This window comes from Mandrillus leucophaeus, unplaced genomic scaffold (assembly GCF_000951045.1).
Source record: "Mandrillus leucophaeus isolate KB7577 unplaced genomic scaffold, Mleu.le_1.0 Scaffold207, whole genome shotgun sequence".
Classification (NCBI taxonomy): domain Eukaryota; kingdom Metazoa; phylum Chordata; class Mammalia; order Primates; family Cercopithecidae; genus Mandrillus; species Mandrillus leucophaeus.
Genome location: NW_012102110.1, coordinates 1132698 through 1148280, shown reverse-complemented (window position 1 = coordinate 1148280; position 15583 = coordinate 1132698). Strand labels below are relative to the sequence as shown.

At 40.6% G+C, this 15583-nt stretch overlaps 1 protein-coding gene across 1 annotated transcript in view; it reads left to right on the top strand.

The window, feature by feature from the left end:
• Positions 1 to 13062, top strand: part of ILDR2 (immunoglobulin-like domain containing receptor 2) — a 64851-nt gene extending 51789 nt beyond the window's left edge. The window contains exons 10-14 of the mRNA XM_011979971.1: positions 558 to 682; positions 1248 to 1413; positions 6269 to 6351; positions 6915 to 7018; positions 12974 to 13062. Of these exons, the coding sequence (XP_011835361.1) occupies positions 558 to 682; positions 1248 to 1413; positions 6269 to 6351; positions 6915 to 7018; positions 12974 to 13062 (567 nt within the window). The remainder of the gene's footprint in view (positions 1 to 557; positions 683 to 1247; positions 1414 to 6268; positions 6352 to 6914; positions 7019 to 12973) is intronic.
• The last annotated feature ends 2521 nt before the right edge of the window (positions 13063 to 15583 follow it).

Below are 15583 nucleotides of genomic sequence, written 5' to 3'. Positions count from 1 at the left end.
CGCTGTCCCGGGGCCGGGGAGGTGGCGAGGCGGGAGGGCCCTGCCTGGAGAGGCCACAGGGGCCTGCCTGGGCGAGTTCATCCGCGGATGGTAGGCTGGGGGATTTTTCAGTCTCACTCTGTCCAGGGTCAGATGAAGGAAGGAAGCAAGGGCTGGGAGAGTTGGAAAACAAGAAGAAAGTTGAAGGCATGTAGATGGTTTTACAGGGAGCATTAGGTATTTAACCAACTCGGAAGGGTTTAGTATCAGGGATTCTAGGAGCCATCACCACCACCGGCCTTTAGTGGGCTTCTGAGGTCTGTGTGCAGAATCTTCAATGCATGCTTCTATGTGCATTCCTCCCCAGCCCTGCTTGGGGCGAGGGTTTGTAACTTGCATCAGATTTTCAAGAATCCACATCCCAGAGAAGGTTAAGAGCCACTGCTGTTTGCAAAGGACAACTCAAAGGACAACTCATGTCTCCTCCTTTGATGTTTTATGGAGTATAAACTGTATTGTGCCCGTATATGCGAAGGAAATCCTTTGGTCCCTACCCAGTTCATTGTCTCTTTTGTAAGTGGTCTTATATAGACTTCATTATTTTCAAAATGCCAAGAGCTGCCTACTCCGTCCCACAGCCCCAAAATGGGAGCCCTCGACCTCAGAGAAACGTTGGGGGACAGTCACAAATGTCCGTTGTGGGGTACCAAGTGCCTCTGACCCCCATGCTTTGGAGATCACTCTCCAACACAACTGCTTCTGCCCCTTTGCAATTACCCCGCCTCCTTCTGTTTTATATGAATCCAAGCTGGACGTTGTCTTTAGTGTTTAGTATGGGGAGAAGGAATATGAACAGAAAAAGGTGTTGATACAATTAACCCTTCCAAAGGAATTCAGTGTATTTTATTTTTCTTTAAATAAAAAAATGCAATAACCAAAGTACTATGAGTAGGGAAGAAACTTTCAGGCGATTTCAGGTTTATGGAATACCAACCACACTTGCTGTTGTGGAGCTCTAAACATAGTAGTTATCCTAAAGGGGGTGAGAAGTTATTCTGTGACCATGGAACTAAGCCTATCAGATGTACGCTGGCTTTTGCCTCTATGAGGCTTGGGATCAACCATCACAGGTCTAATGAAAGGTTCTGAGAGTCAGGGGTACCTGGCACTGAACAGGTTGTGGACTCTGCCCAGAGAGCCATCTGTTATGGGTTGTTTTCTTTAACTAGCGTGTGGCTTAATGTTGGGCTCTTTCTGCTCTTTCCTAGAATGACTTTCCAACCAGGATGTCCCTTGTGGTCTGATGTTGTCAACATTTCTCTGGATGACAAGAAATCAGACATGGACTATGGGGACAAGACACAAATCCAAGAGTCAGCAGACCCGGGACCTTCTCTGGCCATCACCTTGGAAGATTTGCTGATCTCTGCTTTGGCAAGGGATGGGAGGCAGCCTTTAAGGGAGGCTGATTTCAAACCTCTGTGCCCATCTAACTAGTTTGAGAAACTTACCAAGAAAGCAAGAATGTGCGAGAACATTCCTACATACAGAGTTTCTCAACTATAGCGTTTATCCTGCCCAACCTCCTCCCTTAACAGAACCAGGACTCCATTTACAATTCTGAAAGAGAGTTTGCTCTGGACTGCTAATCTCCAGAAATTGCCTATGCCTTCAGTATGCTTTTCTATACCTCCTGTGCTATACTTAGAGACAGAAGAATTTATTACTACTATTAGAAGAAGGCCTTCTGCTGACAAGGAAAGATAGCTTCAAGTCAAAATATACCTTTTATCCCCATCACTTTCCAGTCACTAGTCAATGACTGTTGTTACACTAAAATCAAAAGGCCTTTGGTGAGCTCAGTGACAGTGACCTCTGGTACAATCACAGAAATGACTTCAATTTGCTGTTCTGAATGACAATTCTTCAGTGGCTAGGACAAAGCAAAAGCAAGTATACCTTTTTGAAAAGCTGTCTAAGTAGTATTTCCTTTTCCATTCTGAGAACGTAAACTGCTTTTTCCTTTTCTGCTGCACATGTCAACATCTGAGTCTTAGACATTAAGGGCTCTTCTCTTCCTCCCCTCTCCTGGACTTTCCACAGGTTGGTGCCACACACAGAGCCCTGCCTCCCTCTGCACTCGGATTAGATTGTCATCGGGTGCCTTGTGATAAATGCTTAAAATATACGCATGAAACAGAAGAGTTTGAAAAGAGGAGAAAGCAGTAATGCATATAGAAAAGAATGAGAAGGAATTTAAGAGGGAAATAACATCGTCTCATTATATTTTGAATGTGGACCATTTCACCCACAAACTTCACTCAATCTTTTCTGGTTTTGTGCTTCACTTAGCATTAATTGTTTCTGCCATCCCAGTTCTGCCATTCTAGGACATAGGGGATGTGGAACATACAGCATTTGGCCTGACTAGACTGCCACTATGGCCACTTTCAAGAGATTAGAGATACTGCTTTCTCAGGAAGGAGTACTTCCTATTGCCACCCTTGCCTAAATGATAGAGTTTGCCTAAATTCCAAAGCTAGATTTCTGGATTTTGTCATTTGTGTAGATAGCAAAAATGGCCACAACTTCCTTCTCATCAAGAGGTGCCGTCTTTTTTTCCTACCCCTTGAATCTGGAGTTGGCTGTGTGATTTGATTTAGCCAGTAGCCCAACAAATGTGACACAAACAGAGACTTGAAAAGTTCTTGTGCATGGGGCTTGTCCTCTTTTGCTGCCCTTGGGAACCTTGCAACTACCACCAGGTGAACAAGCCTGGACTATCCTGCTGCATGACAAAAGAAAAGGGCCCAGTTACCCTGTCACCCTATCTGACAGCCCATCAACTTTCAGCTGATTGCAGATGTATGAGTGAGTCCAGCTAATACCAACAGAAGAACTGCCTAGCTGAACCCAGCCCAAATTTCTGATTCCTACTCAAGGCATGAGAAGTTGATGCATTGTTTATGTTAATTTCTTTTCAAGAACAAACCTGACTCGTTCTTGTCTGGATGTTTATCCATGAACCGCTTACTCCATCCAAACTTGTGTTTCTCATAGCCTCCGCTTTTGTTGACAGATTTTTATCAAAACTTTTCACCTTGCACTCTTGTGGGGTACATGTTTGGGTCAAATCCGTGGAGGATAATGCTTGACTTTGCTATCCCTTAATCCAGCAGTGGTTTTTTCCCTGTGTATGGATCTGTGGGCAACCTCTGAGGAAGGCCTCTTCTTTAACATCTTTTTGGTCTTCTCCAGAGCCACCTTACTGGAGCTAGACCCTATTCTCAGAGTACCATTCCTCTAGTATCCATTTGTACTTCATGACATTTCCAAAAAACATCCTATGTTTGCAATGAAATAAAAAAGTGGCTGGGTGAGGGTCGGAGGGATGAACTGGTATGTGTCATTGCTTGGAGAATTGACCTACGAAAGAATTTCCCTGTTACTTTGGCCAGTCCCAGAGAAATCAGGAAAACAGTTGAACCCAGTGCTGGTACTTCCAAGGGCTGGAAGACACAAGCCATAACCCTGGTGCTGAGTTTTAGACTTGCTGGTGTCCCTGGCCTCTGAAAGCCTAGGTGTAGCCTGTCTGTTTGGACCCCAGTTCAGATGGAAAAGATGATAAAAAACATTTCTTAGTCACCAGCTTTGGATTTCAACTTGCTCAGGCAATTTTGGAGAATATTGGGTAGCTGTGGTAGCTATTATCGCTTTATACTGAGCACTGTGTCAGGCTTTTCACCACCAAAGAGCCTCATAGCACCAGCTGCAGAGACCAAAAATAATGTTTTTTTAAAAAACTAAAGACATATGATTTTGGTGAAGGTTGAGGGTAGCAATGGGAAAGAATTAAAGAATTATTAAAATTGGAAACCTGCAATTCCAAAGACAACAAAACTACGGATAGACGGAAAAATACAAAGAAAATAGCAGGCTACTGAATTAACCTTGGGAGTTGGGACCAGGTTGTCCTTTGTAGAACTGCATAAATCATTCAGACTTCCAGGCCTTCAGTAGAAGAAAAAGGCAGTTGTTTCTGGGTATATGGACAGGAGTTAAGGCTGAGTTGACAAATCAAAGCTTGCTGTCCTCAGCACCCCTGACTTTCCTCTATGTGTCCTTTTGTTTCTTCTCCCTTAAATAGTGTGTCCTGCATAGGAAATGGTTTTATTTGTTAGCTTCTTTCCTAGGTTTTATTGGGGTACAAAGTAAATCTTGTGTAAGACATAATCTCTGTCCACTAGGACCCTGTAATTTAATAGGGGAAATAAGACATGCTCAAGAAAGGAGATTTTATACATAGAGTATGAAATAGTACTATGGATAAATTATAATAAACCCAGAGATTTAGTTTTTTAAAAAACTTAAATGGGAATACTTTGATGTTAAAGTGTTGTATGTGTTTGTCCATCATCCTATTTAAATATATGCTCGGTGATCTGAAAAGCCAATATTCAAAAGGCTGAACTGAAAAGTGGTGAATTAGGATCAGGAAAGGGTGAGCAGCAGGGGTCCCAGAGGGATGATGCATAAGCTGCTGTACTTGCCTATGAGTCACTACTGAGTCAGGAACATGCTGGAGGAGGGAGTGTGGATGCAGGTGGCAAGGAGGTGTCCCCTGGTAGATGAGCTGCTTCTCTAGGCCATGCATGGATTCATTAGGAAGTTGGAGACAATGGCCATGGACTTGGCGCATGTCAGCTATTCCATCCGAGCATGCTCACAGGGGAGCTCAGCGTCAGCTGCTCCTGGGGCTCAGGTTCCATCTTTGCCAACACAGGGCAGGTCTCACGGAGATGCTAGGTCTCTCATCCCCCTTCTCATGATCCTCACTGTGCACTTGACATAGGATTAGGCATACTGGAGATGGGAAAAGGCTGCCACCCAAACCCAAGGCACCTGACCACATCTGTAAATATTTCTGAATAGTCCACAAAATTTCTCCATAGGTAATCTGATTAGATCATGCCTCTGAGGGAAGCCGAAGTCACAGATATTGTTGTAATTTACTACCCATCCCCACCCAATTTTTTTTAATAGGTGAAGAAACCATCACTGCCATTAATGAAGTCACAAACCTATTAGGTCTTTAGACTCCCAACCTCTGGATCTTTTCTGCTGATCAGTGTTTCCCAAAATTGCCTAACCGTAAGAATTAACTTGATTGCTGCTGTTAAAAAGGTATTGTTGGACCCTGCCTTGGAGATTGATTGGGTGGGTCTAGAGCCAGACTTCATATTTTTAATATGCATTCCAGGAGACTCCTGAGATCAGATGCATTTGGAAATTGTTGCACTAAGTCATACCTCTGGTGTACTCCAAACAGTCCTGAGGCTTCCTTGGGACTTAAAATTTTTTCCTTCAAATGTCCTGGTGAGGTCCCTTTCACTCCTTTGGGGCTGGCTGTGGTGAGTCTCTCAGAAGTCTGGCTGTGACGTGGATGGGCTCACCAGAGTATGGTAGTGGTAGTAGGAAAACAGGCAGAGAGAAAGGAGTGTCAGGAGCACTCCCAGGGAGTCTGTTGTAGATATTTCCATTCCCAGAATAGTGATCTATTGTGACAGTCTCAGAACAGACAACAAGAATTACAGGTAATTTTCTCATTCCCTTGATATATTTTTAGCAAAACTTAAATCATGAATAGAAAGAAAAGATGCCATTGGGGAAATGGAAAAAATCATTTTATAAAGCGTACAAATTATAAGGATGACTGGCCAATAGCACTTCCACTTTGGTCTTACCCAAAGTTGGGTGGACAAGAATAATAAAAGTCCTCATTATATATCCTTCCAAAATCAGATTTAAATGCCTCCAGCATGTTAATGGAAGTCTGAAATTGATTGATAGGATGTAGAAATCCAAATTCACTAAAATAGGGGGCCAGTTACTTAAAGTCCTAGAAGGAAAAAGTGCCTGGCTTTTTGCTGCCAGTATCCTACCTCCTAGTCATCTGGCAAACTGATCTATGAAGCTTGAAGAAGGGGCTTTTAACATCAGAGTGGCACAAGGGCAATGTTGCACTGCTTTAAGCAGCAGCCTGAGCTTTAGCACTATTTGAAGGGGAGAAGGTTAATACTAATAATATTTGTGTTATTTTTATGGTATATTACTGTTTACAGAACACTTTCATTTGATCCCAGCATCAACTCCTGTGATAGAGGCAGGGCAGATGTTGTGGTCTCGTTACATAGAATGTAAAACTGAGGTTGAAAAATACTAAGTGACTTGTCCGTAGTCAAATGATTTTTAAAATTATAAAGCCAGGCCTTCTGACTGTCTTGTCTAGGGACCTTTCCAATTCCTTAAATACCCATGGGACTGGAATCTGGATATTCCAGATTCCAGTTCCTCTTCACAGCCAGACATCCGGTGAGAAGAGTCGTAGACTTGATGCTTGTTCATATGTCATGGATGTGGTGAAGCTCTATGAAGACAGATACTGTTGCTGCTTCATCCAGCTAAGCACCATTCATTCCTCAAATGCTAATCTAAGAGGGAGTTGTGGCTTCACTCAAGGAGAGTTTCAATTTCTTTTTCTTTTTCTTTTTTTTTTTTTTTTTTTTTTTGAGACAGGGTCTTGCTCTGTGGCCCATGCTACAGTACAGTGCAGTGGTGGTATCAGTTCACTGCAGTCTCAAACTCCTGGGCTCAAGCAATCCTCCTCCCTCAGCCTCCCAAGTAGGTAGGACTACAGGTATGTGCCAGCATGTCCAGCTAATTTTTTTGTTTGTTTGTTTGTTTGTAGAGATGGGGTCTAGCTATGTTTCCCAGGCTTGTCTCAAACTCCTGGCCTCAAGTGATCCTCCCACCTTGGCTACCTAAAGTGCTGGTATTGCAGACATGAGCCACTGAACCCAGCTGAGAGCCTCATTTTCATTAGCTGTGCTATGAGGGGTAATATGTGCTTTAGGTTTTCTGGGGAATCCTTGCAGAGAAGTTTCTAAGCGAAACTACAGATTCATCTGGATTCAGAATTCCGGGCAGAAGCTGCTTAACAACAAAAATCTGGCATCTTCACTACGTTTTAAGATTATAGGTAGAACTAAGAGGGATCAGATATAGAGAGACAAGGGATGTGAGAAGGAAAAAGATATAGTAGTTTAGCTAAATTTTTCTTAGAGTTTCTTAGTAGGGCTGGACATGTAGTAACTAGTCTGACTCATTTCTTCTGGGAAGGCTAAAAGAGACACAAATAGCTTCTCTTTTACCTTGGCTTTAAGGAAAAGTCGTTTTATTAACAAAAGGATTAGACACCACTGCATAAGAAATTTGCTTTGTGAGAATAAAGAACAAGGGAATAGAAGGGTGGGAAAGAGAAGGGTGAGAAATTAGCTTCGTGAGGGCCACCTGTCAGTTGTTTTTGTGCCTTGTGACATCAAAACTGAAATGTTTGTATTACTGTTGTCCATGACCTTTTTTTTTCTATGTCAGACATACAAATTGAATTTGGTTGTAATGTTTTAAACTAAATAAAGAATTCTTACCTACATTTGTTACCAAGAACTCATAATTAACACAACTATAGTTAATCATGATCTGACATTCAATGGCCTCAGCAAGAGAAATAATCATATGATACATGTCCTCCTCTGATTGTTGTAAGTATGGTAATAGAGGAATACATATTGCGGGGTTACAGAGGGGGCTGGTACTGACAGAGCAAAAGGTATGTTTTTATAGATTGTAATAAGTTAGATAAATTCTGTTGTCACTCTTACTGCTCTCCACAGACTGTGTAACATTCAGAAGGAGATGAGGCATAGGAAAGGTGGTTGGATAACCAAGGTGATGATACCTAGCTCATTTCCAAGATGGGCACAAGCATGTGCCTGCTAGAAATTACACTTGGGGAAGGCAGGAAGGAAGCTATTCATGGGAGGACATTTTAAGTTCTGTAAAGATTTGAGAAATTCCACAGCACCATAATTAAGAGGAGGTAATTAAAACTACCTTTGTTAGCAAAAGAATTGATAAATATCTCAGAGAACTATTAATCCTGTTTTGGATGGCTAAGCCCTCTCAAGGGAATTCCAGATTTTAGGGACCTTGTCAAGCAGAAAATCTGTTTTTGCTTGAAGCATCTGGGCTCAATTTTTTTCTTTAAGTAGTTAACTTAAAAATGTTAACATGTAGATTTAACTTAAAGACAGACTCTAAAACAGTTTAAGTCTGATTACCTCCTCTGGATTTTGTATTATTTTGTCTAATGTTTTAATTCCATCTTGGTTTTTCAGCTTTATAAAATATTTTTGTTTTTATTTATAAAGTATTTGTTTAGAATCACCCACATGTTTTTTCTGCATATCTTTTTTTCCTATATTTCAGATCTTCCTTTTGAAATATTTTCTTTCTGAAGGAAGTTTACTTCAGTAATGATTTGTTGGTAGGATACTCATCAGTCTTTGTTGATTTAAAAGTCTTTATTTCATTCTCGTTCTTGAAAGATAATTTCACTGGTTATGATTCTAGATTGATAGTTATTTTCTTTCAGGATATTGAAGTTATTATTACACTCCCTTCCGACTTTTATTTTTGCTTTTGAGAAGTCAATTAATTACCAGTTTAATTGTCCTTCCTAATCTGTCTTATCTCTCTGGCTGTTTTAAAGATTTTTTTTTTTTTGTCTCTAGTGTTCTTCGGTTTAATTAACATGTGACCAGGTGTGGATTTCTTTTTATTTATCTAGATTAGGATTTGTGGTGTTTCCTAAATCCGTGGATTGGATTTCCCATTAAATATGGAAAACTCTCAGCTATTAACACATCAAATATTTCCTCTTCTTTTTAAACTCTCTCTTGAGAATTCCAATTAAGCGTTAGATTTTTTTTCATTCTATGCCCCATATTGTTTAATCTATATTTAGTATTTCCTTTCTTTGTGTCTTCTGTTCCCTATTCAGGTAAATTTCTTCAGGTTTATCTTCCAGCTCACTAATTTTCTTTTCAGCTATCTCTAATCTCCTTTCTTTGAGTTTTAATTTTAATTAATATATATTTCATTTCTAGGAGTTTAGTTCTTTTTCAAATCTGCATAGTCCCTGTTGATAGTGTCTGTGGCTTACTCTTTTTTTTTTTTTAACAATGTCCCTTATTTATCTGAATATCTTAAAGATACTAACTTAAAATTTTACATCCAGTAATTCCAATATCTACAGTCTTTATGGGTCTAATTTTAGAGTTTGTTACTTCTGCTAACTTTCATTCACAGTTTTTTCTTTATGGGTTTTATAGCTTTTTATTGTAAGCTCATATGTGGTGCAATGCCATATTACATTGTGCCGTCAAGAAAAACCTTTCCTGCTCCTTATCTGCCTTCCGTTTCTCCATAATGACTCTATAGATACACAGCAACCCTGGGGGACCCAGGAAGAATGAATGATTGAGTAAAGGAGAAATAAGTGTGCTAAATGGGAAAAAATGGAAAAGGCACACATACATGCATTTCTTTCTAATGCAACCTCTAGACCGCAAACAAAAACAAGATGGGGAGGGCAAGAGGCTTTAACTTTACATATTCTTTAGAGTTTGATAATATAAGAGAATAGCTGTCTTAATTATAGACATAGACTATTTTAGGGTTTAAAAGTGAACAGAAGGCTCTTAATTGTTAAGAGTGGCCAAATAAATTATAGATATAGATTTCATTCAAGAGGCAAGGAAGGCTGGGCACTGTGGCTCACACCTGAAATCCCAACAGTTAGGGAGACAAAGGTAGGAAGATAGCTTGAGCCAGGAGTTCAAAACCTGCCTGAGCAGTATAGCAAGACCCCATCCTCCACACAAAGGTAAAAATTTAAAGACCAAAAAAAAAAAAAAAAAGCAAGGAAGGACTAGACTCATAGGATGGATTAAAATTAGGCAAAACAAATAATTCATTTTTCCCTATGATTAATTCTAATCCAATTTTTATAGGTTTTCATTTCAAGAAATAAGAAGTAGGCTAATTTCAGGTTCTCTTAGAAAATCTTGGCAGAGACATCCTAATCATACTCATCACACCACTTAGGTGAAAATTATATTTTCTGCTGAATTGGTTATAAGCATTTCCTGAATGCTTATCAGGTGGCCTAAGATGACTCACCAAAAAACGGCATGAGGTGTAGAAGTAGCTAGGAAGTCGCTCAGAGGTGAGTTAGTCTGACACGCCATCTAGTGGCACAGATCCAAGAGAATGACTATTGCTAACCTTCCAGTATTGGGTGGAGGTGTGCCTGACATTAGTTAAGGGATGTGGTTTTGAAAAGCTACATATGAATTTATATAGCTTATTTTAAGGCTATATATGAATTTTTATATATGAATTTGTTTTTTGAAAAACAAATTAAGTGAATTAAGAGTTCTTTCTTTAAAAGTGATATGTTTTTCTTACACTTTGCAAGTTTAGAACTTGCCATATTATGTTTTTGAGGCAGGCTTCTGTGGGTATAATGTGGGGAAAACCATGAGGTTTTTGCTTGGGATCAAGTGAGATTCAGGTACATGCCTTTTGTAACTTAAAGCTATTTTAAAGTGTGCTTTTAACACCATTGAATTACAATTGCTTTCTGAAGTCAGGTCAAGACGCTGATTCTGCAGAATTATGGTGAGGTCAGTTTCTCTTTAACAAGCAAAAACTATGTCATCAAACTGTACAACCAAAGGACCTAAATAGTCCATTCCCCATTCTTCAGCTGTACAGAGATGAATCAATCTCTCTGTCTCTTGTTCTCTCACTGTCTCTAAAAAACAAGCAGAGGAGAAAATTCCAGAGTCTTATGTTAAAACACTTTACTTTTTAAAGAAAACAATCCTTGCTCTCTGGAGATATTTTCTCATGTTTTGTTACAAATTTTGTGTAGAAGCATAGCCACAGTGGACTTTTTCTGGTTCTTTTTCTTTCCCTGAGATGTTAATGTCCAGTAGAGCAAAGCTAGAGGGATACACACACACACACACACACACACACATATGTCTACACACACATATATATGTCACTTTCTATTAACATCGTTTTTAGAAAAACCCTTTGTTCAACTGAATGTAATTAAATTATAATGGACATTAATACCCAACCCCACCCTCCCAGCCTCTTCGTGTTGCTGGTATGACTTAGGCACCTAAAATGTTTGGTTGCAAATTATAGGAAGATGACTCAGACTAGCTTAACAAGAAAAGGAGAGATGGAGCTCATCTATTAGGGAGATCCAGGAGTAGCTCACAGGCTGGAAGAAGAGCTGTAGGAACTGAGAACAAACCTGGGTCTCAATGTAGTAAGATTCCCATCATCCACACCTACTTGTATTTTTACATCAATACGTTTTCTCAGTGAGGATAGACTTACTCCAAAAGGCACAAATATAGCCACTAGCAGTCTGAGAGTCACAACTTTCCAGCTCGTTTGACCAAGCAGGCAAAAGACCTTACTCATGAGAACAATCCTGGAGAAAGACTATGGTCAACTCATATTGAGTCATGTGCCCATATCTGAGCTAATCATGTGGCCGGAGATGTGGCAAGTCTGTTTATGACCAGGAAGGTGAGACTGCGATGGACTGGATAGTGGGATAGGAAGATTTCTCCAAACAGAGAAGAGAGGTGTTATTAACAGAAGAAGTGGGAATAGCAATGCTGGATAGACAAAACACATACACAATACCAACAGCTATCTGCTACTGCATCCAAAAAGATTCTTTATCTGCAGCCACAGAGCCCTGAACAACCAGCCTTTCTGGCTTCCTTTTGTTGCCAATTCCCTCACACATATTATTCCTACTCAAGGCTTCAGGGAGGCTGTTTTCACCACAGTTCAGTGACGAATCCTACCAGAGCCTTCCACACACCAGTGAATATCCTTGGTTATACTTGTCTCTTTCTGAATTTAGAAAGCCATCTCTGTGTCACTGCCTTCATTAGAATCTGTCATCTTCCTGTATTCTTCTGGTACCCTCATTTCTTCTCTCCTACTTCCTGTTGTCTCCTAATTATTCACCTTCTACTTTTTTTGTTAGAGGTTCTAGACAGTTTCAAGAAAAATACTTGATGCTGGGCAAGGTGCTTCTGCCTTCCTCTGTAAGTTCCATAGAACGCGACATTTTGCTTCTCTGTTTCTATGGACTGAGTGTTTGTGTCTTCCCCAAATTTTTATGTCAAAACCCTAATCCCGAATGTGATGGTATTTGGGTATGAGGACTTTGGGAGGTGATTAAGTCAGGAGGGTGGAGCTCTTATGATGGAATTAGTGTCCTTATAAGAAGAGACAGGAGAGAGAATACTTCCTCTCTTTCTCTGCCATGTGAGGATACAGCAAGACATCTGTCTGCAAACCAGGAAAAAGACCTTCACCAGGAACTGAATGTATTGGTGCATTGAGCTTGGACTTCCCAGATTCTAGAACTGTGAGAAATAAATTTCTGATGTTTAAGCCACCTAGTCTATGGTATTTTTGTTACAGCAGCCTAAAGTGACTAAGACAACTATCCACCTCTTCCTTCTTTTCTGTATAAGCAGGAAAGGAGAATACCTGGATTCCTTGAGTGTCTGAAGTTCATCGTGCCACATTTCACAGTGTGAAGTAAGTGTTTACGCACCCCACATTCTCTTTTCTGGTCCTACACCTTTCACTTCCTGTTCTCAGGGATGGCCAGGATGTTTGTGCTTCCTTCTCTCATGTGAAGGAGAACATGTGACTTGGGCAGAGTCCTTTCTTTGCATCTCAGCTTCAGACCAAAGCAGCCTTCTCTAACATGGTTATCAGAAACCCTGCATTTTGGGAGTTGGTTGTTCTTTGGTGAGCTCCCATTTAACTCGTAGCCTTTATGTATATACAGCATTGGTCATGGAAGAATAGGACTGTGTCACTCAAAATATATATAATTCTTACATTAGATTATATGACTTTTAAAATACATTTTCTTTAAAAATCTTACTAATTGCTTCCAAACAACCAATATCTCACATTCCTCTGATTACTGATTACTGATTACCCATGATATTAAACTTTCTTTCCATTCCAGAATTTAATACAGGAATTCGACAAAATATTGAAAATGTTTTAGCAAATTTAGAGCAACAGATTCTGGAGTGGGGAGACTCCATTTATTAAGAGATGTTCCCTCAAAAGAAATGAACAACAGGCCTCCATGAAGAGAACTTGGAGAGTGCTCATTGTTCCATGGTGATTCTTGAGATATAAATAACTCTATCACATGGAGGTGGATTTTCACAGTGATCCAAACTCAGGTTACTCACAGTAGGCCGTGGGGAATTTTCTAAAGGAAACCTCTTCTCCAGACACTTGAGGGCTCTTGTGTACATTCTCAGTGCTTCAGAGAGAAACGTCTTCAAGAACTGGCCAACAGCTGTTCATCACAGCAAATATATTTCTCATTCTAAGGAACTCATCAACACATTTTTTTTCTCTCTTTCTCTCAAGGAAGTTCAGAACTAAATGGAATGATTTAAATTCTTGACTTAAGGAGACCAGCAGCTTTGATAATGCTGCCAAATTATCCTCACAGTATCAGAAAGAAAAAATTAACCTAAAGACTCGCGCCGTAAGAATTGTAAGTGGTGAAAGGGAGCTACTTAACCCTGGTTTTTGGTAGAGGGCAGTCTGGCAGTGGGCAGTGCTGACCTGCACAGAGGACAGGAGAAATGGGCACTGGGCTGCATGCCATGGAGGCCCTGAACTGATGGGTGGCTGGGCCCCCTAGGTCCAGGCAAAACACTAGCGCATCACACAGTTCATTCGTGAGGGTGAGCCTGAGGATACACCTGAACTCTCACATACAGCCACGTCATATCTTGATAAGGACTCTCAGTCACGAAATTCCAGACCTCCAAATGTTTCCTAAGCAGAAAACTCAAATAGCAAGTGGTTCCGTTGAAATTAAGATACCTGGCAAGACTGACTTTGCCACTTTCTGCTTAAAACCCTTCTGGCTCTCCATAGTCTTTTTCACATAGTATCAGGTGCCTTAGAACACGCAAAGCTCTTTATGATCCCACCCCTTTCTGCCATCACAGCTTCATTGCCAGTCTCTACCTCTACTTCTCTTCTTTTCTACTTCTTTGCTGTGCTGTAATATGCAGAAACATTTGTAGAGCTTGACTACACTGTGTTGTTCTGTGCCTCTGTTCCTTTATTCCAGAATACCTTCCTCCCCCTCTCTGAGCGCTTTCTTACATACATTTTAAGATTCAGCTTGGATGTTGCATCTTTTAGGAAGCCCCACTCCCACCAGGCTGAGCTAAGAGCCCCAGGTCCATGCTTCCTCTGCAGTGTTTGCCCTGTCACCATGTTCAATGCATGAACACAAAATGATCCGTTTTTGTGTCTGGTTACCCGCTGGAATGCAAGTTCTTTGAAAGTATTTTTTTTTTTTTTTTTGGTATCCGTCATACCACTGTGGTATGTGGCACACAGTAGGTCTTGTAGTGTGAGCTTAACTGAACCAAAATGAGATCATTTGATGATATCCTGAGAGCTCTGACCTCAGGAAGGCTGCAGAGCAGGCACTCCCGTGCAGGTTGAATAAGCGCAAACACTTCTACATCCAGGTCACATCTTGGCCAGTACAAATGATCTCAGTCACTTTAAGGCTTTCAGCTTAGCCATCCCCTAGAACAGAGGTTTGAAAACTTTTCAAAAGGACTTGCCAAAAAACTGTTTCCTTTCACGTAAAAACCTGGAGGAGTGAGGAAGGCAGGCGATGAGGATTGTTTTCACTTGTAAGCCATGGGCAAAAGAGATTCTGAGATAGTACGGCCACAGATTTTGGAAGTAGAAACACCAGAGGCCCTCTATCAGTTTCCAGCCTTGGCTGCTCACTCCAAATGATGATTTATTTGTAGCTCTAGAGGTTCTAAAGATGCTGTGGCTGGGACATGAAGGAGGCAACCAGTTCAAAAGCTGTTTGTGTGTGTTTTTATCAGCACACACAATTACTATTCCCAAGCTCTAGAGAACCATAAAAAAGTATAAGCTATGTAAGCTGTGTGTATAAGTTAGAGACATCAGGGTTTGACAACTCAGGGGGGCCTGGAAAACATCCTGTCGAGGTAGAGGGGAGGGTAAGTCACTGAACTACTAGAGAAAGCTACTTAATCTCGGGTAGACCCTGGGTGTGCTCCCTCTCCACCATATCTGAGCCTCAGTTTCATTTAGTTTAAAAGGTAACAGATCAGTGTGATAGGTAGAAAATGTAAATGTTATGAGCACTCCTCAAACTCTTCCTCCTTCAGTGCACATCAAATGCTGAACAGCTGGCTCAGCTTCTGCAATGTTGTGGTATTAAACGATATAATGGGTTCACAAGGAAAGAATCCAGTGGAACCTGGCTCAGCTCAATTGATTTACATGGAACCAGCTGATCATGGGAGAGAAGAAGATAAAAGAGATCATGGCCAGGATGGGCTAGGAGAGTTTGGAGAGGAAAAAAAGTAGATTTTGGGTATAGCCAGTATTTATATGAGATTTTGAGAGAGAGATAAAAAGAAGCTTTTAAAGTTTTTAAATTTTTATTACGAATACAATCCCCTTTGGGATTTTTGAGAGACCTTAGTATGTGCAATATAGGGCCATAGGTTACCGTGGTTATAACAATATTTAAAAGTCTCCCTTC